This window comes from Callorhinus ursinus, unplaced genomic scaffold (assembly GCF_003265705.2).
Source record: "Callorhinus ursinus isolate GAN/ISIS: 27379988/994484 unplaced genomic scaffold, GSC_fseal_2.0 scaffold19, whole genome shotgun sequence".
Lineage (NCBI taxonomy): Eukaryota > Metazoa > Chordata > Mammalia > Carnivora > Otariidae > Callorhinus > Callorhinus ursinus.
In genome coordinates this window covers 11,122,899-11,147,079 of record NW_027397081.1, presented here as the reverse complement: position 1 = coordinate 11,147,079, position 24,181 = coordinate 11,122,899, and the positions used below count along the sequence as shown (strand labels likewise).

General features: G+C 53.4%; 1 protein-coding gene across 2 annotated transcripts in view; it reads right to left on the bottom strand.

The window, feature by feature from the left end:
* ZBTB16 (zinc finger and BTB domain containing 16) overlaps window positions 1-24,181 on the bottom strand; it is a 183,980-nt gene that overhangs the window by 6,759 nt on the left and 153,040 nt on the right. For both annotated transcript variants that reach the window (XM_025893536.2, XM_073903778.1), the window contains exons 5-6: window positions 5,345-5,515; window positions 339-506 (exon numbers count right to left, since the gene is read on the bottom strand). In XM_025893536.2, the coding sequence (XP_025749321.1) occupies window positions 339-506; window positions 5,345-5,515 (339 nt within the window). The remainder of the gene's footprint in view (window positions 1-338; window positions 507-5,344; window positions 5,516-24,181) is intronic.

Here is a 24,181-nt window from a genome sequence, read left to right as displayed (position 1 = left end):
CCCCCCAGCCCCCAGGAACAGGAAACCATACCAGTCTTTGCTTTCAGCCATCAGGCCAACTTGACCCCAATCGATGTCATCTGCAAGCTACTGGTATGGCTGCCTGGAAGGCCAGTCTGGCTCCCCGGAAAGTGTGCTGTGATCGACCAGCAATGTCTGCCTCAGCCTTGCCCCTGGACACGGCACCTGGGCCACCGGGCTCACCTTTCCCAGAACACGTCCCACTCTCTCAGCCCCAGACCATGCTCACCTGGGCCGCTCTGGCGAACCACCTGCCCCCTGCCCCTGACACCCAGGTCCCTGCACCAGCCTCAGGGGCCTGCACTGGCCCTCCGTACCTGTGTGCACCCTATAGTGCGTCTCCAGCTGGTGCTTGAGGCTGAACTTCTTGCCACAACCATTGCACTCGTAGGGTTTCTCGCCCGTGTGGATGCGTTTGTGGCTCTTGAGTGTGCTCTCATCCCGGAAGCAGCTGCCACAGAACTCACACTCATACGGGTGGTCGCCTGTGGGGACAAAGGGCTGGATCAGGGCCCTGCCTCCCCCCCGTCCCCTCTCTAGGAGACAGCAGGGCACGGTCAGTGTGCCAGGAAGAGACTGCCTGTCTTCACCACCGTTCTCCAAAGACGACGTCAGGACCTCCCCCCCCCCCCCCGTGTGAACGGGGAGCATGCATGTGCACACCTGAGCATACTTCGCCGGGGCCCAGGGCTCGTCCATGGGTCCAGAGCCAGTCTCAGGAAGAGAGAGCCCGACTGGTTCAAGGATGAAGAGCAGGCCCCGGCAAGCAGGCTCCCACAAGGGGAGAGCAGACCCGTGCACTCTGACACTTGCCCCCCAGCTTCCCGTGCTACCTTCTCTCCCTTTCCTATAGGTCAGGGGTAAAAGCCATTCCAGCTTGACCCCCCCTACCCTCAAAAACACCCCTTCAATTTGGGGAACTAGAACATACCGTCCCCCAAATGCCTTCTGCTCTCTCCCTGCTCCCCAGCTTCAGCAACTATCCCCTCTGCTTGATTTCCTCTCCCCGCCCCCCAGCAAACTCCTAGTGATCCTTCAAGGCCCCGCTCACACATCCGCATGGTTTGGAAGTGTCCTTTTAGCGCCTCCCACCCAGGCACACTGAGTCACTTTCTTCCGTCCCAAAAAAGAAGAAATGCCTAGCACGATGTTATCGTAGTAGCAGGATAATTTTTATGGGACTTTGTAATCAAAACGGACCAATCTGTTGAGTGCTCGCTACCGTGCTAGGAACCTTACACACATCTTATCAGTAATCACTGCAATCACCTGACGAGAGAGGCGGAATTCGCATCATACAGAGGGGAAGGATGATGCTTAGATGGTCTCTCTGAGGTCAGATAGCTTGTAAGCGGTGGAGTCGGGATTCAGATCTGGTTTCGGAGTCTGGACATGTGATAACTTATCAGATGGCTAAGTGACACGCAGTCCTGTTTCTCTTGCCACGCACACCCTGCCTCCAGGATGGAAGCATCTCAAGGGCAAGAAGGGAGTCTTGTTAACCCTCGTTGCCCAGGGACGCAGAACAGGGCCGAGCTGGAGCAGACGCTCGGAAGGGGCGGGTAGACGAAGCTCGGGGAGAGCAGCCGGCCCTCGGCCTGCAGGCTGTGCCTGTCAGCCTCCCTTCCAGGCCCCTGGAGGGTGAGAGGTTGCGGTGTGCAGATTCACCGTCTTTTGCCTTGTACCCAAAGTGGAGGCTTTGGGGGCTGAAAGGTGAGGCCTTCAGCGACTTATTTATTACAGGAGTGAAGGCAGAGACAATAAAGATAGATGGATCACCCCAGACTTTGCTCATGAATATTTAAATATCGCTGATTCGTCTTGTCACTGTAATTACAATTTCTCTGGGCTGCATCTCCAACAACCACAGTTTATGGTAAAGAATGGCCCACTGTATTTCACTTGTCCCTCTGCAGATGTGCGGGGCTGCCAACCGTGTAATGTCCTCTGCATTTCATACATTTTCTTCAGCTGCTGAAGGTTTAAGTCATCCACAATGACCTACGTTTTTTCATTATCCCCATGTCAAACTGCACTCGTGCCTGGGCATAAATTGTCCTTCTTGTTATAGACTCGCATGCCTATGCCTTCACTTCCTCTTTAAAATGATATTTTACTCTCTTGTCTCTCTCCTCCTCAGGCCGCTAACCAAACCTCCCCCCCCCACCGCCCCAAACGCAGGCCCCTGTCCCCACATAAATCCTCATCTCTTCTGATGGCTCTGAAGGGTTTTTAAGGCTCTGTGGGGAGTGGATGCTGGGGTCTGCTTGCTGAGGGCTCTCTTTCTGCAAGAAGCTCCAAAGGCAGAGAGGGGTGGGTGCGAGCACTTCCACGAGGAGTCAGACGGGAGAAGTTGGAGGAGCAGAGCCGGTCCCCCAGTTCGTACCCATCTAGAAGGCACAGCCCTGGCTCAGAGGCACGTGCAGGTCTGAGACAGAGCAAATCCCGGGGTTCTCAGCCCCTGCTCGGCCCCTCTCTGCCAGGGCTGTGCGGACCAGCCGCCAGCCCCACCCAACCCCAGGGGAGCAGAGGTCCGTGCAGACCCTGGTCCTCCTTAGTTGTGCGTCTGTCCGAGTGAGGGTCATTCTGAGCAGGCCTGTGCTCGCGTGCCACTCCCTCTCTGTGCAGACGTCTGCACACACGGCCCCCCCGTCTGACATCCGACACCCCTCCCCGCCGAATTGGCAACGATAACGACTTTAATCAAGGATTCAGTATCCTCATTAAGATATAAATAAATAAATAAAGCAAGGGCCACGTGAGACTTCCAACGAGAGCCGGTAATTAAAACGTACATCTCGGCAGCCACCTGGCCGGGGGGTGAGGGGGCTGGGGGGGAACTGCCGTCTGTGCCTCCCCCTCCGGGGGGGGGGGCTAAGAGTTTAAAAAACGAAGGGTTAAAGCAGAGAGGTTTGTTTGACCAGAGTTTTATGAATTTAATTATGAAGTGGATCACATGTTAAACGAGTTTAAATAGGAAATCTCCAGAGTCAGCCCAGGGAAAGGAGTAAAAAGAACTTAGAAGAAAAAAAAGACATATGCACACATGCATGCACGAGTGTGTGCGCGCGTGCGCGCACACACACACACACACACACACACACACACACACACACTTTGAAGCATGGCAATCACCTGGCCTAAAATCCTCACCCTGAGAGTTAATGGTGTCCGTGTTGCCATAATGTACGCAAAACTAACTGCAGAACTCAAAATCCAATTTGTGGTATGTTGATTAACTCTGTAGCCTCTTTAATGAGCTTGACATTAAGTGCAGGACAAACGAGACTAATTAGAGCCCCTCTGGCCTGCCCAGCGCATCTGTGACCCCAGTGGCCTGGCCTCACCTGGTGGTTTCCGTGGCACCAGCCAGGCCCCACCCCGGCAGCTCCTCGGGCCCCTCCCTGTCAGCCCCTCCCTTTAGCACAGCTGAGAGTTTATTATATGATGAGCCGTGTGAATCAGGGATCCATCAATGCCAAGAGCGCGGCTGGACTAACCTACCAAACACAGCTGCCGATGCTAAACACCCGGCCCCAGCAGCAACCGGGCCAAGAACAACGGAATATTAATGAGGCATTGTGTGGCGGGTGTGCTCGGCCTGTAGAGAGCTTGTGTGCACGGGGCCTCACTGGTGTGAAAATCGATGGGAGTTTGTGCGCACGTGCATGGGCAGCAGTGTGCTCCACGTTTCCGAGATTAAACAAGTACTTCTCCCAAACTCTGTCTGGAGAGAGCCCCTCCCCACAGATCTGTGCCATGACTGACACAGGAGCAGGTGATATTTTGATGTCTGCACTCTTAGAAGGGAGCACGGGCAGAGCAGGGCATATCCTGGGTGGACTCAGCAGGTTGGGATCATTTAAGTCCCATGCAGCCAACTGATTTGACCTAGCAGCATGCTCAGCAGCGGCTGAAAGGTGACTGGCCACCATGTTAAGGCTGAACTTGGGGACCCAGTCGGGGGGGAAGTGTGGACAGAAGAGTGCACAGACCTGCAGGGGACGCATACACGGTCACTACAGAGGAGACATCCCTTCCTCCTTGGCCCTTCTTGTCGGGTCCTACCCTCTGGGACCTCCCCTTGTCTTATGCCAGCAAACCTCAATGACTCCAAGCAAGTCAGGTGATGCTTAAGGCAATACGTTCCCCTCAAGTGAAAGACATCAGAAAGTGCAAGGCCAGGCAGGCTCCTGGAGGAGGATGCACACTCTTGGGCAGGACAGACCTGCTCAGTCCATGATAAGTAAAGCCCCTCCCTCCATCAGCAGAGACTGCCACCCAAGAAAGGCCTGGCCTGCATACTTAATCCCTGAGTTGTGACAAGACCCAAGAATGAGAGAGAAGGTCCTACCATTCCTGTCTTGAGGCACACAACTTTTGATACCCTCTCCAAGAGACATGAGCCCACACCCTGTTATGGATCCTGATATGGAGTCTGCCTCTCTATCTCCCTGACCCCACCCTGTTCCCCATTCTCACTCCAAACTCAGGAAAGAGCACACATGAGCAGAGACACACGCAGACTCAGAAAGGGACACTCCTTTATCCATGTGCTGTCAGCGAAGACCCAATTTTGTCCTAGAGAAAGGGATGAATTTAAGTCACCCATTACTTTGCTAGGGGATCGGAGGTTGCTACAAGAAAGCAATCTGCCTCCTGGCCCCCAGGGTCAACCTAGAGGGTGGCGGCAGGGATGAGCCGGTACCTGGGCACACAGCCCGTACCCCTTGACTCACGACTACTTTCCTCCTCCATCATCTGGCTCATTGTTTATATGCCCTCATCGTCTCCCCTAATCAAGGTTAATGGCCAAGTACAGAAAATTTGCTTCTGTTATTTTAGAGCAAGCAGGACCACTTCTGCAACATGCCCTTAGGAGCCCAGGGCTGATGTCAGGAGCGTGTGTCCATGGCGTGGAGGCCAGGGAGAGGTGACCAAGCGGGTAGGTTTTTCTCCAAATGCGTTTTGGGTCCACCTGCATCCGAATCTTTTGGGAATACTTATTCATCACATCGAGTCTTGGCTCCCTCTCCATATCCATGAAGTCAAAGTTTCTGAGGGTGGAACCCAAGAGCCTGCATTTCTAATGAATACCCTCTCCATTGAGCGCAGAGAGACTGAGACCCACAGGTCCCCAAGATAGGAGGGGGAGAAGAACTAACAATGTTTACCTGTACAATGGAAGCCCCTCCATGCCCACCTTGAGCAAAGAAGGGCTGAGGGCCGACTCAGCCTGACACCTCCCCTTTATGTTTTTGGAGGTAAATGCAGACATGGATTCCCAGAGACTCTGAGCCAGCCATCCCCTGGACGGGCTTACCGGTGTGTGAGCGCAGGTGGCGTTTGAGGGCGGTGTGGCTGGGGAAGGTGCGGTTGCACTCACTGCAGATGTAGCTGCGCACGCCGGCGTGGACCTCCATGTGCTGCTGGAGCGCGCTCTGTGCCTGGAATCGCTTCCCACATAGCAGACAGAAGACGGCCATGTCCGTGCCTGCAGGGAACAGGAGCGGGAGAGAGCTCAGGAGCGGGGAGCACACAGCCTCTCCTGACTCATCCGGGCTAGAGCCAGGGCCAGGAGCCAGGGCTATGCCTCTACTCCCCCAGGCTCGGGGGCGAACCCAGAGGCGGGCCAGGCCATGCGGTGTTGAGGGAACACCTAGCGTGTGGCTTCAACAGTGGACAAAATCGACTTACTCCTCACCCTTATGGCAAAGAGACAAATCCGTCACAACAACCAACGTGAGTCAGCAGCTGTGTGGGGGGCTGTGTCAAAGGCAGGGTATTAAGATGGCATGTGTCGGGGCGCCTGGGTGGCTCACAGTCGTTAAGCGTCTGCCTCCGGCTCAGGTCATGGTCCCGGGGTCCTGGGATCGAGCCCCGCATCGGGCTCCCTGCTCCGCGGGAAGCCTGCTTCTCCCTCTCCCACGCCCCCTGCTCGTGTTCCCTCTCTCGCCGTGTCTCTCTCTGTGGCAAATAAATAAATAAAATCTTTAAAAAAAAAAAAGATGGCATGTGTCAGGGGGACTTTTGGGAGTCTGGGGCAGGAGGTGGGAAGTCGGGGTGGCCTCTGTGGGGGATCACAATCACGAAGACAGCACGTGCCAGCCCCTGGTTGAACGGAGCTAAGTGAAAGTCCCGTCTCCGGAAGGCAGGCTCCACCACCTCGTCCCGTCTCCGGAAGGCAGGCTCCACCACCTCCCCTCTCAGACAAGGCAAATGAGACACCAAAATTGCACAACTTGCCCCAAGTTCCACGGAGCTCAGAAGCTGCAGAGACGCAGTCCCAACCCAGGCGGCCTGGGTCTGAACCCTCTCTGGAGCTAGCTACAGACCCTCTACTTTTAAACAGTTCTCCCTTCACCAAAGCACCCATCATTTTTTTTTAAAGATTTTATTTATTTATTTGGCAGAGGGAGAGACGGCGAGAGCAGGAACACAAGCAGGGGGAGCGGGAGAGGGAGAAGCAGGCTTCCCGCCGAGCAGGGAGCCCGACGCGGGGCTCGATCCCGGGATCGTGACCTGGGATAATGACCTGAGCCGAAGGCATCCACTTCACGACTAAGCCACCCAGGCGCCCCACCAAAGCACCCATCTTGAGAGTCTCTTCATTCAGCAAATATTATTCTAGTACCTTCTCTAAGGAGGACTCCCTTTTGGGCACTGGGGAATCTAACCATGGAAAACTCTACAAAGTCTCTGCTGTCGTCATAGATGTCACCCAGCACAAGGGACCAGTGGGGGAGAGCATCCATGAACACTCCAGCCTGGAAAGAAACGCAGTTATCAGAGGATCAGACAGAAGAACAGAATCGCTAGGGAGGTGGGAAGACAGTGGAGGGAAGGTCAAAGAAGTAGGCAGGGCCAGGTCACATGCGCTTCTTGAAAACCATGTGAAGACATTTAGGCTGCATCTCAAGACCAGTGGGCAACCGTCAAAGGATTTGAAGCTAGTGAGTGGCATGAGATTTTCATTTCATTCTGTCTGGCCATTCTCTGCAGTGATCAGAAGCTTAGACAAGTACCCCGTGGTATCCTACAAAGAAAGATCCTGCTCGGGAGCCACTAACCTCTCTGGGTACAGCAGCACACGAGGAAGCATGGAGACCCACCCTCTGAGCCCTCACTGGTGCTCACTGCCCGCCCTTTTGGATCGTACTTCCCTAAGCACGTCAGCTCCCCTGGGAAGCTCATCTGCTCCCCTCTTGCTGGCATCTAACCAGTAGCACTGGTGTTCAGCCCTGCACTGCCTGGCCCTGTGTAAAGGACACAAGTGGGAAAGGTGGGCAGGCCTAGCATCTGTCAACACAGCCCAGAGGGGAGCAAGGGCAGAGCCCTGGTTGCTCAGTGCTGGATCAAGGAGCTCGGTGTAGGGAAGTGGGGTGAAGAGAGGGACAGCATGAAGACCTTGCTGCCACCCTGGTCCATCCACAGAGACAGCAAAGGGCTGGTCTATTCTCGCTGCCCCAGGCCCATCCGTGGCTGGGTTTAGGATGAACTAGCAGGAAGGCCAGACCCTTCTATCCTCCTGTTCCTCCACCCCCCATGGCCACCCGTGCAGCTGCGGCCTGCATCCAGGTCCAGGGAAGGCTGAACACAAAGCAGGAGCACCGTTTTGCTCCTGGCCTCAACGAACACAAGGGAAAGGAACTAATACATGTGCTTTATCTATGCTGCCATCTCAATTAACGCGAGCATCCAACCCCCCCAAGGCAGGCGCTCTCATCCCCCTTTCCACAAACGGGAAAACAGTGCGATTAACCAACTTGCCTGAGGTCACACAGTCAGAAGAGGTAGAGCTGAGATTTGAAAATGTCGAGGTCTGTCTGATTTCAGGCACCGCAGGGTTAGGCCCGGGTCTGTTTCGGACATGCCTCCTGTCTGTCTGGGCTTCTGGAAGAGGCACGATAGGGCCAGCGTGCTGGCTCTCATCCCGCTTGGGCCGGGAGCCCCAGTGGGTCCAGGGCCTCCTCCAGCGACGGTTAGAAAACCCAGGCCCGGGGGAGCGGGCTGGAAGCAGGGTCACAAGGCACAGCTCTCTGAAGCCTTCCCACGTCCCGGGGCAAGACCTCAGGGAGGTAACGGGGTGCCTGGCTGCACCTGGCTGAGGGGAGCGGCCTGCCAGGCGGAGGCAGCTCAAGGGCTGACGGCGAGCACTCAGTGCCCATCCCGGGCAGCTCAACACGCCCAGGTGCGCAGTCCATCTGCAGCGAGGTCTGTGACATGGCTGCCCTGGCTGTTTCATCCCGAGGGCCCCCAGCATGGGCCCCACGTAAGCCACATGTCAAACAGCTGCCTGGAATTGGTAAGCTGGAGCAGGCCTCGTGGGCAAGCTGTGCCCTTCAGCAGGACGGATTTCTCCTGAGGCATCCCCAGACATCCCCAGGGTGGACGGCACCTGGGTCAGAGGGAGCGTGACATTCCCAGTAGGGCCACTCCAAGCCTACAATGCCAGGCCCAGAGGAGTTTTGCGGGCCGGTACCCCCCAGCAGGATGGCCTGAGGACACCACGGCACTCAGCCCCCCAGGTCTTTCCAAGGCTCCTCAAAGCCGCCTCCCCCCGCAGGCCACCCATACCTCTCAGGATGGCCTGAACCCACTTCGTGCCCATCCAGCACACTCAACGTGCAGTGACCAAGTGCAGGCACCGTGAGGTGACAGAGGGGATGCTGAGACCAACCAGAGAACTGGGGTCCCAGACGAGCTGGGGATACAGACAGGGTGACCTGCCAGGGGATAAGACAGGGTGACTCCATGAGGACTGTGGCATTGAGAAATGAAGACTACTGAGAAGCCGAGGACCGGAAGGAGGGCTACAGGGGCCAGGCTAGGGACACACTGCAAGCAACCTGCAGAGCGGTGGGAGGGGGGCACACGACAGCCCTACAGGGTGGAGATAAGCAGGGAAGGTCAGTGGGGCCAGTGTGGTGCCTGGAATGGCCGGGGGGGGGTGCCCACAGGAACCAGCCTGTATATAAGGGCAATGCCCCCCCCGGGGGAGGAGAGTGGAAACATGAGGTCCAGGGCAGATGGCGTGACAGGCCCTGGCACGGGGGCTCAGCTGGGAAGCGTGGTGGCCCCGGATGGCCAGCTCTGCACCCTGGCGGCTGGTTTTGGGTGATATCACCCTCACTTGGGAAGGAAATTCTACCATGTCCGTGCAAGGGTCCCTCTCCCCCCCTTCCTGGGACATCTCACAAGGCTCAGGGGCCCTCCTTGGCCACTGAGGACACCGGCCGAGGTACAGAGATGAGGAGAAGGGACCTCTGAGGCCCCGTATCCATTCTCCCCTCTCTTCTGTTTGGAGACCAACAGCTGAGAAGATGGAAAAATATTTAAAAAGGAAGAGGTTGGGGGGCGGGGAACGGAAGAGACATGGGAAAAGCTCCTGGTGCATGCAAGCTAAAAATCTAGAGACTAGATTTGAGTTATTAAACAATTTGCTGTAGTTTCTGCCTAGCTGATTGTTCGCATGTATGATGAGTCAGGGCAGATTCTATTACACTGGGAGATTAAGCAAATAAATGCTAGCTTTTGGAAACACATTAAAATGTGGGACTATGGAAATAAAATTATCTAGAAAATTGTATTAGCAATTCATTAGTTACCGGGAGATGTGCAGCCGGGCAAGAGGCTGGGCAGGGTTACGCCCCTCTGCTCCCCACACCGCCTGAACCCCAGAGATGCTTGGTGCTCCTTCCTCTGCTAGAGAGAGACCTCATGCCTGATACCACTGGGGAGGCAGGAGGAGCCTCCCCTGGTTGCAGAAAACCGTAAGAAATCATCTGGTCAGCGTGGCCCAAGGGAAACAAAAGCAGCACAGGGGTCTTGGTTCTGCCGCTTACTTGCCTTGTGATTCTGAGCAAGTCACTGAACTTCTCTGGACCAGGGTTTGCTCATCCTTTGCCACACTGTTGTTGCTGAGAGCATCAAATGAGAAACCCACGTGCAAAGGCTTTGTAACTATAAAGTGATAGCAGAGCCCCTGCCAGCCCAGACGCCGCCTTTGTCTGAATTAGAAAATCATGCCTCTGACTGTGGGCAGACACAGATAGTCGCCTGGGCGCACGGCTCTGGTGAGCGAAGAGGGCTGGATCCCAGCCTGCATGCCCCCCTCCCCCCTCAGACGGGCACCCCCCTGCAGCAACGGACAGCCCGGATGGGGATCACGGCTGCCCTGAGCAGGAGACGAGCTGAAGTTGCTTTATTGACTCTGGGCCGCTGCTTCCAGGAAGTTGATTCTAGAGGAGGCATCTTGGATGAGTTACACCATTTGGGACTCAATGCCAAGAACATCTTCTTCCTCTAAGCCCTCATGACTACAGCATGTAAAACCCTCTGATGCATTTATTTTTGACATTCAGCTCTGCCTACTAGACTGTAAGCCCTCCAAAGCAGGACTGGTCCCTCAATCTTTATATTTCCCCAAGCTGACCACAGGGCCTGGCATAGCATGGGCACTCAGTCACTAACTGTATGGTGCATAAGAGGCTAAGGAAGGAGCTGTGGGACAATCACAAGGGGCAGACAAGGGACCGGAGGTGGAGGCAGTCCTAGTAGAGACAGCCAGACAGCTAGAGCTAGAGGAAAGCTCAGACCAAATGAAGTCATTACCGAGCACTTCCAGCAAGACTCTCTTTGGAAATCAGTAACACCAAGTGACCCACAGGCATCTGATCTTGTTGGGGCCTCTCGCGTCTGTCTGGTAGGCTAGACATGACTCCCTTAGTTCTTACTCCGTGTCTGAGCTCTGTGGGTCGGCAGCGAAGACTGAAACCACAGAAGGACCAGTTTTTTACCACATTATGCAGTGAATCTGGCAGAAGCCCTCAGTGCTGGCCCTGAGGCGCAGCCTGCCTGGCGCTGTGACCCCGGGCTTCATTTCTTCCTCTAGGAAACGGCATTCCCATTCCTAACTCACCTGCCCTTTCCAACTCCAACTTCCCAGTGCTATTTGGAGGCAAGGGACACATGTTTTTGAGTATGTAAATTCTGCAACTGTACTGCTTTCTATCAATCCGGAAATGATAATGTAAACCGGGCACATAAATTAGCCTGGATCCAAGGAAATAATGTATCAGGTCAAAGAACAGCCCCTCCTCTGCTCTTCCGAGGAACGAATAGGGCTCAGTATTGAGGTGTGCTCCAAGGGTGTCTGCCTGACACGGTTTATTGCTGAAGGTAATATAAAAGAGGTAATGGAATGAAATAACCGCTTGAGGGGCGCCTGGGCGGCTCAGTCGTTAGGCATCTGCCTTTGGCTCAGGTCATGATCCCAGGGTCCTGGGATCGAGCCCCGCACTGGGCTCCCTGCTCGACGGGGAGCCTGCTTCTCCCTCTCCCGCTCCCCCTGCTTGTGTTCCCTCTCTCACTGTGTCTCTCTCTGTCAAATTTTAAAAAAGGAAAAAAGAAATAAACTCTTGAATGAAAAGCTTGGTTCTAGCTAACGTGGGCAGGACCCATGCAAATATCCCGGCTACCATTTGCCTCCCTTCTGTCTCTGGAGATGGTGACCCACAGCTCATCCACCCTCCCGCCCCAAGGGCAGCATGGCCCGTTTTGGCTGCAGGGCATGTCCAACTTGCAGACTCTCAATTTAAAACAAGTTTAATTATAGCCAAAGAATGGGAGAAAGCCAAGGCCAGGGTGGAACAAGAGGCATGAGGGGTGACACAGATCCAGGATATTTATTTCACCCAGGTGATGACCGGGCCTGAAATTATGAGACACAAAACCCTCATGTTTACACCTGTGCCATTTCCATACCAATTAGCTCTTTAATAGCAAGGAAGGAAAAGGATCAGAGGGGTACACAGCTGGAAGGGATGTTCAGGTGCTACACCTTCTTGGAACAAGGCTCTTATTATCTCCAGCATAAGCAGTTTCTTAATCAAAAGAGCAGAGGGATCTAAATATACTCTGGCTTTTTTTGGCAAGCTGGCTATGACTGCCACGTGTGCATGTGCTGGACTGCGGGCACGCCTGTGTGTGGATGTGCGTGCACGCGGCCCACAGACAGGCTTGTCGGGTCCAACCCCACCTAACCTCACCCAGCCAAGCAACAGCCGCCTTCCCCACCACCCCCAACGGTTTTTTCTCCCCAGAGGAAGAAAATCTCAACTTTAGGGGGACTGCAAAAACCTTGATTTTTTTTAAAGATTTTATTTATTTGTTTGACACAGAGAGACACAGCGAGAGAGGGAACACAAGCAGGGGGAGAGGGAGAGGGAAACAGGCTTCCCGCCGAGCAGGGAACCCGAAGCGGGGCTCGATCCCAGGACCCCGGGATCAGGACCTGATCCGAAGGCAGACACCTAATGACTGAGCCACCCAGGCGCCCCGCAAAAACCCTGACTTAAACTGGAACCATCTCCCACCCTCCACCCCCAACCTGACCCCCAAATCCTTCAGAAAGGTCTTTCTACTTCCTCTGTACTCCTAGATGCCATTTCTGGCCACAGGCAACCCTGGTAGCCACACACCAAAACCATCATTGAGACTGCTGCCTTTTCCCCTTCCCTATCTTTCTCCTTGCTCCCTCCTCTGCCCACAACCCCCCCCACCCCGCCGTCATTGTTAAAGAACACGGAAGAACTGCATCATCCACTGTGCAAGAGAAAAAGACCGAGACAAGCAGCCCAAGGCTGACTCACACCACAGGCAGGAAGCCTGTCTGCATCTCAAGAGGATCGAGAAGGCTACAGGTGCGGAGGGGCAGGGACAGAGAGCAGACAGAAACGAAATGAATGCCCAGCCATCACAACGGCAGGGGTGCCTCCCTTTTCACTCCCTCCTGTACCGTCACTGAGGGTTTGGCGGCTTTTCAAGGGATCTACTGGAGAAAGGGCCAAGAGCTCTCTTGCTAGCTGTTCTCTTGGGCACAAGTGACAGGATCATTTGGGTTGAGCTCCTGAATTCCCAGCCTTCTTCAGAAAGTTAGCTGCTTGCTCACTGAGGGCCCAGGCTGCCCAGCCCAAGAAAGCGTCAGCCCACTGACTCCTGAGAAAGACCGATCCTGACAGTGGGAGACAAGCCCCACTGTATCCTTTACCGCTGTCAGCCTCCCTCTCAGGACAGCTAGGGAAGACTCTGAGAAAACATCTCCGGAGGCCTGCCTTGAACCAGATCAGCCACAAGCCTGTGCGTGGGGGCTTGTCTCCCACACACAGAGTTGCCTGCCGCTGGGACACCTTTAATCATCTGTTCAGTTACCTCTTCTCAAACCAAGCCTGAAGCTAAAAACCTTGGCATCTAGTCTGGTCAATTCTAGTCTCCTCATCCAGCCCTCCTACCCATTTTCCTTTCTTTCTTGAATCTTGGAGGCCATCTATATAACCTTCCATTTCCACAACGGAAAGGAGGAATGTGAGGGTTTCATATCATTAGTCCAGGGAGCCGAGAGTTCTCAATGAATAACCAGAAAGGGGAGGAGCTGGAGGAGCTGATTCAAATTTGTTTTAAAACTAAGCCATGGATGGGTGAGTGATTACATGTCTCAAGGCACACACCGCTGTGCACGTGTGCACGCACACACCCTCTCGGTCTCTGGGGGAATGTGGCTGCATCCTCAGGCAGCAGCTAGCAAAGCTGGCTTCCAGAAAACTGTGTATTTGTTTAGCAGTGAGCTGCAGACACAAGTGCATTTCATTACTCGGCACCTCCAGCTACAGTAAACAAATTTGTCAGCTCACTAGCTCATTAAGGTGCACCCCGGACACAGGGGATTTATTGAGACCTGCACAATAAAAGTAACATGAATGGATTTACTAATTTTGTCAATCACTCCAACAAACGAGCCGGAGAGGAGGAGAAACTGAGGGAGGGGGACAAGAAAGGGGGTGGAAAAGGAAGGAAGGGAAACTAAACAGAGGAAGAAAGTTGAGTTTGGTTTGCAAGAGAGAGTCAACAGGTTAAAAAGGGACCGGATCTGTGCTCTGCCGCCTGGTGACATGACCGCCTCCCTGCTCCATCTCCCTCCTGGTGGGCCACGCTTTCCAGGGGGGTACGGGCCCCTGGCAGAAAGGGTGTCAAGGGCAAACTCAACTGCAGGATGCCAAACCAATAGCAACGTGCACGTCCATTCCACCCGCCCCGGCATCTGATGCGGAAGTAAGGAGGCCGAGGATTGAAAGCCACACAAGGAGAAGTCACAGCGTCCTCTGCACCAGAAGTGACCAGTTGCCTCTCCGGGTACGTCCTTCCCACCTGCACCTGCAGCCACTTCCCAGTCATGTTCCTGAAGCCTTTCAGACACTACTGAATCCAAATTTCCACCACAAGAGCATGAGGAGGAGGAAGAAGGGAAGGAGGGGTGGGGAGGGAGACAGAGGAGACCAGTGAGAGACAGTGAGCGCGCGCGCGCGTGTGTGCGTGTGCGCGTGTGTGTGTGCGCGTGTGTGTGTGCGCGCGCACACCCGCGCGTGTGCAGGGGGTTGGCTTGGGGTGGGAAGTAAATCCAGAGAGGTATGCAGCCCTCTGGTCTGTAACTTTCAAAATGACAGCAGGACTGGGGCAAAGGTCACAGGGTCCGCGGCCTTAAGCACCTCGACCAGCTGCGGCCGTGCAGCCTGGAGCCCGCGGACGCCTGCCCGCGAAACAGCAGTAAGCGGCACCCGCTGGGGGTGAGGACAATGGGCCCACATGGGGGTGGGAGGCAGGACAATGGGGCCCGGCCAGTGCGCAGGCCCGGAACAAATGCGCCCTGGCACCACGGGGGCCCCCATTTGTGAAACTAATTGGCCCACGATTGAAAAATTGGACCAACTTCAACAGCCCTGAGAGGAAAGGGGCAGCAGCGTGCCGTTGTCGCCTAGCCCAGCCCGGCCCCCGGGCCCAGCCCTGGGGATCAGAAGCTTCTGGCAGGTACTAGCCATTCCAGTGGAGGAGCGGTGCCTTGGAGATGGGACCAGGCTTGGGAGAGATGGGGCTGGGGAGTGGGCAAAGCACTGCCTTAGAGAGCCGTGTGCAGCTTCTCCTGCCAAGACACAGAGAACTGACCTCCTCAATTTCTCTATGCTGCTTGTTCTATAGGGATAAAGCTCAAAGGAGAGAGGCACGCACTTGTCCACCCTCTAAGCTCCCAAAGGCAAAGGGCTCCCTACTTGGCATGTTTGGAGGGAGGTGGCTAGCGAATCAGCACAGAGCTACACTGGGTTCTTCCCTCAGTCCCTCTGGCAGGTCTTCAGCTCGGTACCCTCGGCTCTCTGCAGGCTTCTGTCTCTAACGCCTTTGCTCCTAGAGGCTTCTGGGAAAAGAGCCCCTGAAGTGTGTGGTGGGAAGTTAGGATGACACGGGAAGGGACAGGCCAGGGTAATTAGCCTCTTGCCCTACTCTTTCCTAGGACTTCTTACTAAATACTCCCAATGGAAGAGTGGAAAGCACTGGGGTCTTCCGCCAGAAGGCCTGTCCTCAAGCCCTGGCTCAGTGACCAACTCGCTGTGCACTCTTGGGTAGGTGACTAGACCTCTCTGCGTCTCTGTTTCCTCACAGGAAAAACGAAGGTGGAAGAAAATGATCCTTGAAAGCTTTCCCCCCTATTCTAACAGTCAATTATTCGAGGCCTGTTGAAGACCGAAAGATCCGTTCTCCCACTGAGATGTAGTTCAGGCATTTCTCCTTCAAAGTCTGATTTGACAGCCTTCTTTTAGTTAAAGAGAATCTCGAGGCTTCCCCGGAAACCACTGTCTCAGGCTCACAGAGGGAGAGTCACAGGCGACGCAAAGAAAAGACCTAACCCTCAGTGAGAATTTGCTAGGGGCAAATCCAGGTTTATCACCCCTAAACCCTTCTCAAGCAGCCCTGTGAGACACGGAGTTTCAGGAAGATGGGGAAAGCCAGACTTGAGAGAACCTGGCAGGTCCTTTCTCTCAAGTGACCACTAGTTACCTACTTAGTTCCTTCCAGAACTGGCCATCCACTCAGAAGGGTAATTCTTGAATCACTGGGTCTGAGGGTACCTGCAGCCTTCTGTGCTGATGGGATGGGGACAGGGAAGCAGGCCTTGCTCTCCCATGCCCCCAGCACTGTTGTAACAGAAAAGACCCCCAAGCGACCCTCACAGAGGGTGAGTCAGAGAACCGGCCCTTCTGATTTCCTTAGGGCCCTGTGCCTACACGTAACAGGCACTGGAAGTCTCAACAGTGGGCCTAGAGCTTCATGGGAGCACGGTGGTTCCACCTGAAGATTAAGACCAATGTCCTTATTTGAATAATAAGTTCTTACCAGGTCTCTCTCATTGCTTGTGTTCATCAGGTGGACAAGACGTTTTCTATAGAGAGTCAAACTCTCCAGTCCCAGGCCTGCCCTGAGTCATCTTGAGGCCCCGGGGAAGGAACCAGGGCCAACAAGAGGGGTGTCTGGGAAAACAACAACTCAGCTGGGGTCTTATTTAACACATCTTGTAAACCCCCGATGTATTCCAGACACAGTGAGGTGGAGGTAGAAGAAGGTCCAGAGAGAAGAGCAGGGATAGACAAGGAGAGAGAGACCGAGGCAGGCAAAGACCCAGAGACCCAAAATGGGCTGGGGAGGGCAGCAGGGCTTGGGGGGACAGATACTCAAAATAAAGTGAAATGCTGATTGTTTCAGAGCCATTGCAATATCTGACACACATCAGGCATTGAAAAGAAAAAGCAACCCCATATAAATAAACAAAACCCAACCCCCCCCAAAAAAAAGAGAGAGAGAGAGAGAGAGAGAGAAGGACGTATTCATTTTACTGACATTTTAATGGTTCCTCTCCTTTCCCCCCCCGAAGATGATTACAAATTAAGCAGCATTTAAATGCTTTTTACTGTCAACAATTAAAAGGAGGCCGGGAGCCTGAGAGTGTGGTGGCCATTCATTCCCACGGTAACCAGGCTCTCAGAGGCACTGGGCCTTCCCGTACTGTACCGCACACAATGGCCAAAAAGGGGGAAAGTGCATACACCGTTAATTTTACAGGACATTCAGAAGCAAATTGAAATATAAAAAGCTCCCGCACAAAGGTAGATACCAAGAGTGAGGGCGGGGCAGGTCAAGCTCTCAGGAGTGAACGTCTTAGCAATAGCTGAGTTGAAGCTCAGCCTGATGACTCCTTATTCAGAGCTGCCCTGCGTTCGTTTTACGGAGTTAGAGAGAGAGAGTTTTATAGGAAGGATGAAGGGTGGAGGTGGTCTTCCTAGATAGAGAGGAATAAACAAGAGAACCCAGGAGCTCCAGGCCAGGCCCCAGGCCCCAGGGTGTGAGGGGAAGGCACAAGGGCCTTTCAACCTTGGGTGCCCGTCCACCAATATCCCAGCCCTTCCCGACCTGCGTCCTGGCTTTCTTGGGTGCGTCCCAGGGAGGAACCAGGTGATCTTCATTTCATTCTGGTCAGAGGAAAGTGTTTCATTCCAGAGCGAACCAAAAGAGCAAAGTGAATTTTTCAAGAACGGACTACCTTCTTTCTCAGTCCACACTGCCACCCCTGCCCACGCGGAGGCGGACACCACGCATCGTCGGGGTCTTTCTGACACGCCAAACCCTTTGTGTTGGGTCCTAGTACATGTTAGAATTCTTGTTTGGTCTCCTCGGAATGGATTCGAAGACTCCAAATCATCTCAGGTGCCTTTTAGAATAATGGGGTAAGGAAAACTCACCCCCAGGACAAAGGGGAGAAAAGAAAGGAGTGAAACCGAAACAGAGCTGGGCGGAACAGCACGGGATCTGGCTATGGGTTTCCCTTCCAGTTCTTGGGAGAGCAACATGGAAAGTAACAGGAGCGAGCCGGCTACTCGGGGAGGATGAGCCGGGTCCGTTTCTGTACCGTAAAGTTTAATATGCAGGAGGGGCGGCAGAGAAATAAAAGAGACACGTCCCCTTTAAAAGGAAATATAATTTACAGTGTGCAGCCAGGCGGCCCATAGTTTCAATCTCGTTTACTATAGAGAAAACTCTGCTAGCTGTTCTCTATCCCACAAATCCGATTTAATCAGACAAGCCAGCCAGCGTGGCTTGGAGTAAAAACGGATAATTAGTAAACAGAGAGCTACTCCAGTGCTTCATTGGCATTCGAGTTGGGCTACTGTGTCGCATTTAAAATGCAGTCTGATGAAGTTTACAAAATCAAACCATTTGTTACTCCTATTGAAGAGGCTTCAGGCCACTTGCAATTAAATTGGAATTAGTGCTCAGAATGAGACACAGCAAATTCATACTAAAAAGGGATCTGACTTTGAGACATTTGACTTCACTTCAACAGTTTTCTGCGTGAGTGTGTGTGTGGGTGTTACTGAAAGACTCCTCACTCACCCCGACTCTGCAGGTCTCCCCGACTCAAGAGAGCTTGCCCCCCACAACCTGCTCATCTCTGGGCTGGCTGCAAGGGGATGGGGGCTGCAAGGGAGGGGAGGGACAGCTGACACTGGAGAGCCAGGCCCTGCATTCACACCAGGACGATACTGTAGTAGGGAAAATGTGTCCACAAAGGACCATATGGCTCCCTTCTGCATTGAGCCTTTGGACAAGGGGGTGGAAGGGGGGCGGGGAAGCCGCCAGAAGGCACACTTCCAGGGGGCACTGGCCCCGCCCACCTCAGACAGCAGGCTGGCGGCTCGGGGAGAATGGGGGCACCTTTACCCCCTCGGCTGGGTTCCTGTGATGCTCCCGCCTTCCCTCGCTCAAAGGCGCATGCACAGGGAGGGTTTCTGTCACCACGTCCTACCCAACAGCATGCTCCTGGCCCCGTGCACTGCCCTTTTAGGCAGAAAAGGTTAAGGCAAACTCCGTCTTGGCAGGGCTTCCTGACCTAGAGCCCGCAAAGCCCCCAAGCTGTCCAGGGACAGAATTCAGGAGGCCGGTGAACTTGGAGAAGAAAATAATCACATCTTTATTTTCACCAACCTCTTCCCAAAATTTAGCAGCTCCTTCAATGGGGAAATGAAAGCAAAAAAAACCAAAAAAACAAAAAACCTAACCGGTTGGATTAGCTGTACTTATGGTTCGGTCATCGACAGTGTAGGTATTTGCATACCACATTAGAAATGTTGCATTTATATCGAAATATTTCTGCAAACCACTCATGCAAAAATACGGCGGATGTTCAACCATTCCTTGAGCTCAACAGGATAACAAAGATTAACACATATGCTGTACTACAGATGATTTTTTAAAAATATTTTAATATCCATATTTAGCGTCTCCATTTATAATCTTACATATTTTACTTTATGCACTTAGAGACATTATCCTAAGGAAGAGTTCATAGATTTTACCAGACAGCGCCCGGGGCCCACAGCACAAAATATTGAGAATTCTTGTCTTGAGGGCTGGGGGGAGTCAGTGTTTGAATGGTTTCAGTTTGGGAGGATGGAGCAGTTCTGTGGATGGATGGTGGTGAAGGTTGCCCAAGAATGTGATTTTGTTTAATGCCACTGAACCAACTGTACACTTAAAAATGGTTAAAATAGTAAATTCTATGTTATATATATTTTACCAAAATAAAAAGAAGCCTTAGGGGCGCCTGGGTGGCTCAGTCGGTTAAGCGTCTGCCTTCAGCTCAGGTCATGATCCCAGGGTCCTAAGACCGAGCCCCGCATCGGACTCCCTGCTCCGCGGGAAGCCTGCTTCTCCCTCTCCCACTGCCCCTGCTTGTGTTCCCTCTCTTGCTGTGTCTCTGTCAAATAAATAAATAAAATCTTTTAAAAAAATTAAAAGAAGAAGAAGGCTTAGTCTTGACCAGTCAAAAGTTACTTGTACCTCCTACAACCCCTCTGCTGCCCAGATGTATCTGGACTAAAAACCAATTTCACTCCTTCCCCACTCTTCTACCTGTACTGAAGAACAGAACTGAATGTTCCCCAGAAGCAGGGAAGTATGGGTCCTTAGAAAGGACACGGCAGGAGGTCCAGACTTCCCAGCTCTGCCACCAGCCTTGGCTGAGTGGCTTCAAGCTCAAGGTTAACACTCTCCCTCTCCCCATCAGAATGAAAGCCACCTGAGAGCAGGGCCTCCTTTCTCTTCCACCCTGCTGGGCCTTTTGGGCCTGAGAGGTGTTTGATTAATATTTCCTGGGTAGAAGGAAGGACCAATGGGCGGATGAGGGATTAAACAAATGAATTTCATCTCTCTGGACCTCAATCTCATCTGTGATATAAAGAGGATAGGCTCCATGATCCTTTAAAGCTCCCACAGTCCAAGGGGGTTCCATCTGCTCCCTGTGCTTCTACACCTGCTGCCCACGCCCTTCCCCGGGCGCAGCCTCCAAAGCAGACAGCGGCTGGTGCACGCACGCAGGTTTGGGGGAGGTGCTGTGGCAGCAGCGGGTCTGACGTGGAAAACTGAGGGTGACAGGCCCCCACCCTTGGGCCCCAGCACTTCCTCGCAGTCCCTCAGGGACGACCCTGCACTGGCCCACGAGGCCTCACGCCCTGCCACCCAGGGAGGAAATGGACTGGTAATGGTGCTCAGAGGATGGTGCACTGACAGGCTTGACTATTCAGCAAGAGGGAGCCATGGAGGACCGAGGAGGAGGCACATAATGTCCCTGAGAGCCTGGAAGGAGGAGATGCTCCTTTCTGCTATTCAGGGAGGGTGGGGGAGGAATTTGATTATGGTCAAGAAAGAGAAACAAAACACCATCCACCAGACTTTCCCACTTCCCCCAAATCTGGAAGCACGTTCCCTGCGAGTAGGCTGCATTCCTGACTCACGACCTCTATCTCAGGGCGAGGGGGCGGTGCGCCCAGCAGACATGAGCCTGGGCCCCAAGGCCATGTTAGATGGCAGTGTGTGTTCCCCAGACAACAGATGGGCAGTGTGATCCCCCCCGCCAACACCACACACGCATGCACACGCACGCACACCCCTGACGTCTGAAGGAAGGTCTGGAGAAAAACTCCAGCTCAGGTTCTAAAAAGGAAATGCAAAGCTGAATGTCACATAGTGGTTTGGGGTTCTTCTTTCCTCCCCTGTGAATTTTGTTTCCTAGGTACCTCCCCTTTCAGTTCCTCCTCTGGAGTTTCTGGGCCACTCCCTGACAGGACGGGGGCCTGCTGATGGGGACGCTCATGCCACGGCCAGGTGTCTGGCGCCCCAGTCATAAACACCGTGGCCGGAAGAGACTCCTCTGCTCTGTCTACCGACCACCAGCATTGCTCGATCGCCACATCTTCCTGCCCTGTTCTCCTGCCTTCCAGTTACCCTCATTTCTCTCTTCGGGTGCTAGGACTTTTATTTCCCTCGGGACACAGTATGGAGCGTTGTTTTCGGTACCACTCAGGCATATTCTCACTCACTCACGCATCTAGCGTTTTTCGAGTTCCCATTCTGTGCAGGCATCAAATCCCAAGGCTACCATGCCAAGATAACTTCTTGCCACCAAGAAGTGTACAGCCAAAAGCCTGGACTTTGAAGTCAGACCAAACCTGGGTTCAAATCCTCTCTCTGCCACTCATTTACCAGCCATAGAGTCATATGCACGTCCTAATGGCTCTGGGTCTTGGTTCCTCCATCTGTATTAGAGTCACAATACCCACGTGCAAGGTTGCTGGGAAGCCTGGTGATAATATAGGGAAAGTCTCTACTGCAGTGCTATATGGCAGTGAACTAAGACACGGGAGCCTCTGAGAACGCTGATCCAGGGGACGGGGTGCAGGCCGTGGGAAGACAGGTGTGTCAGCAAGGGGACAGTGGTGTTGTTAACAGGTGCCACGAACTGAATGAATGGGCCCACTGCAGGAGGTGCTCAGAGAGAGAACTCCAGGCCTTCCATCACCAACCAGAGCTCTTCCTCTAAAGTATTAAATGTAAACCTCCTTCCCACCCTTCAAATTTCTCCCATCCAGAACGAGTCCTTCATCTCTAAACATCCCTAGCATGCCCTTTCCTTCCTGCCATCTAGCTCCATTCTGTCCATACTTCCAGGCCCACGGTTCGACTCCCAGCTGCCTCCTTGCTGATTCCCGAACTCCTGACCCCTTATCCTTGCATGGCTCCTACCCTGCTGAACCCAACCTTGGCTCAGTCACCTTCCTCCACCTCTCCACTCCGAGGACCACCTGCACATACTGCCTCTCCTTCCCAAGGCTCATTAACCCCTCCACCCGCCATCATCTCCTCCACTGCCCCACTAAGACCAAAACCATTTGTTTCTGATAACCAGTGATCCCCACGGGTCGCTAAATCCAACAGACATTTTCTCGTCTTCCCCTTAGGGGACTTCTCAGCAGCATTAAGATTGATGACCACTTTTTCCCTTTTGAAACCTCTTCCTTAACATCACACTCTCGCGGGCTCCCTCCTATTTCCTCCAGTGATTACTTTTCAGTGTCCATGTGGGTTTCGATTGTTCTGGAGAGGCATCATGTGGGGGTTCCTCTGGATTCTGTGGTAAGCTCTCTTCTCCTTCGATATACTTTTGTTCTATTAGCTGACTCCCAGGGCTTCCAAGATCATTTACATGTTGATGACTCCCAAATACACCTGTCCAGAGGGCCGCTCTCTTCTGAATTGCCCACACGACTGCAGATCCAAATGCCTCCCCAAAAGCTCCCCCCTGGACATCTTACTGCTGTAATATCAAAACTGTTCATTATCTGAACGAGCGCAATAACAAAAGAGCTCTACTTTCCTCTTGCGTTCCCCATTTCAGTCAAGAGCCCTACTCCCATCACCCAACCGCCCAAGCAAGGAAGGGGCTGCCATCTTTGAGTTCTCTAAGCTACCATACCTTCTTGCCTAGATTGTGGCAATATTATCCTAACTCATCTCCCTGCCTCCCATCCATTCACAACCACGGAGTGTCAATTGTCAATCGGATGTCGCTCCCCAGACTCAGAGCTTCTAAGGGCTCCCTCTTGCCCTCAGGAGGAAGGCAGAGCTCCTTAAAGTGGTTTGCAAGGGCCTTCCTGTTTTATGCCCACTTATCTCTACAGCCTCTGGTCTTCGTGCCCTTCCGCACTGCCGTGTGCAGTTTCATGAACTCGCCTGATTCTCTCCCAGCTCTGGACCTCAGCCCACGTTGACCTCAGCCTGGCGTTCTTCCCTTTCTCTTCCATTCACTCCATTTACGTAATGACTTCGACCAGACACCACCTCCAGGAGGCCTCCCCAGTTGGAGGCCTTCACGTTGTGCTCTTGTAACATCTTACACCTCCAATATACCAGTATTTATTTATCCTGTGTATGACGCATTCACTTACTTCTCTGTCTCCCTATACAGCATGAGCTTCATGAACACAGGGGCTCTGTTTTCCGCAGCACTGTGTTCCCAGAACCTAATATATGATTACGCACATAGTGGGTGCTTGATAAGTATTTAACGAATGGATAAATAAGTAAACAAATGAATACATAAAAATGTAACCTGGGGCATCTGGGTGGTTCTCTCAGTTAAGTATCCTGACTCTTGATTTTGGCTTCAGGTCATGATCTCAGGGTCGTGGGATCAAGCCCCATGTCTGGCTCCACACTCGGTGAGGAATCTGCTTGAGATTCTCTCCCTGCCCCTCTCTCTGCTCCTCCCGACTCTCACTCTCTCTCTCTGAAATAAATACATAAATCAAATATTCTAAAAAAAAATGTAACCTATGAATACCTCTGTAGGTGTGGGCCACTGGCCTTGGCACATTATGATTTCTCGAGCCCAAGCCATTAATATTTGACTCCTACCAACTTCAAGGAAACACACCTCCTTACCCTCTCCAGTGCCACCCCCCCTGCCCCCGCCACCAGCCCAGATCCCTTGTTGCAGGCTCTGGGTCTGTATGTTCCCATATCTTTAACGTGTATGACTGTTAGGTGTGCATGCGTACCCACATGCTTTAGAACCAGAGTGTGGGCTCTCCTGGGTGTGGCTTCTCCCCCCAACCTGGAAGACATCACTCAAGTGGTCCCCAGGATAGAACAACTGAGATGTCTCTTCAAGATGGCAAGTCATTCGCATCAGTGGAGGATGCAGACCTTTAAGTGGAGGCCTGCAGTATGGAGTTCCCAGATACTACTCCATGGTCACGGCCGTGAGCTGGCAGCCAGCAAGGGGACCTGAAGTCAAACCTGGCACATCCTTTGGCCACTGACAGAACACGGACCCCAGGCTGCAGATGCGCCTGGGACACCTGTCCTCCCGCTTTCTCCGTCAGACTGTGGGATGCCCTCGGCTGACACACAGGCAAGCCACAGCATCAGAACCCTCCATGCC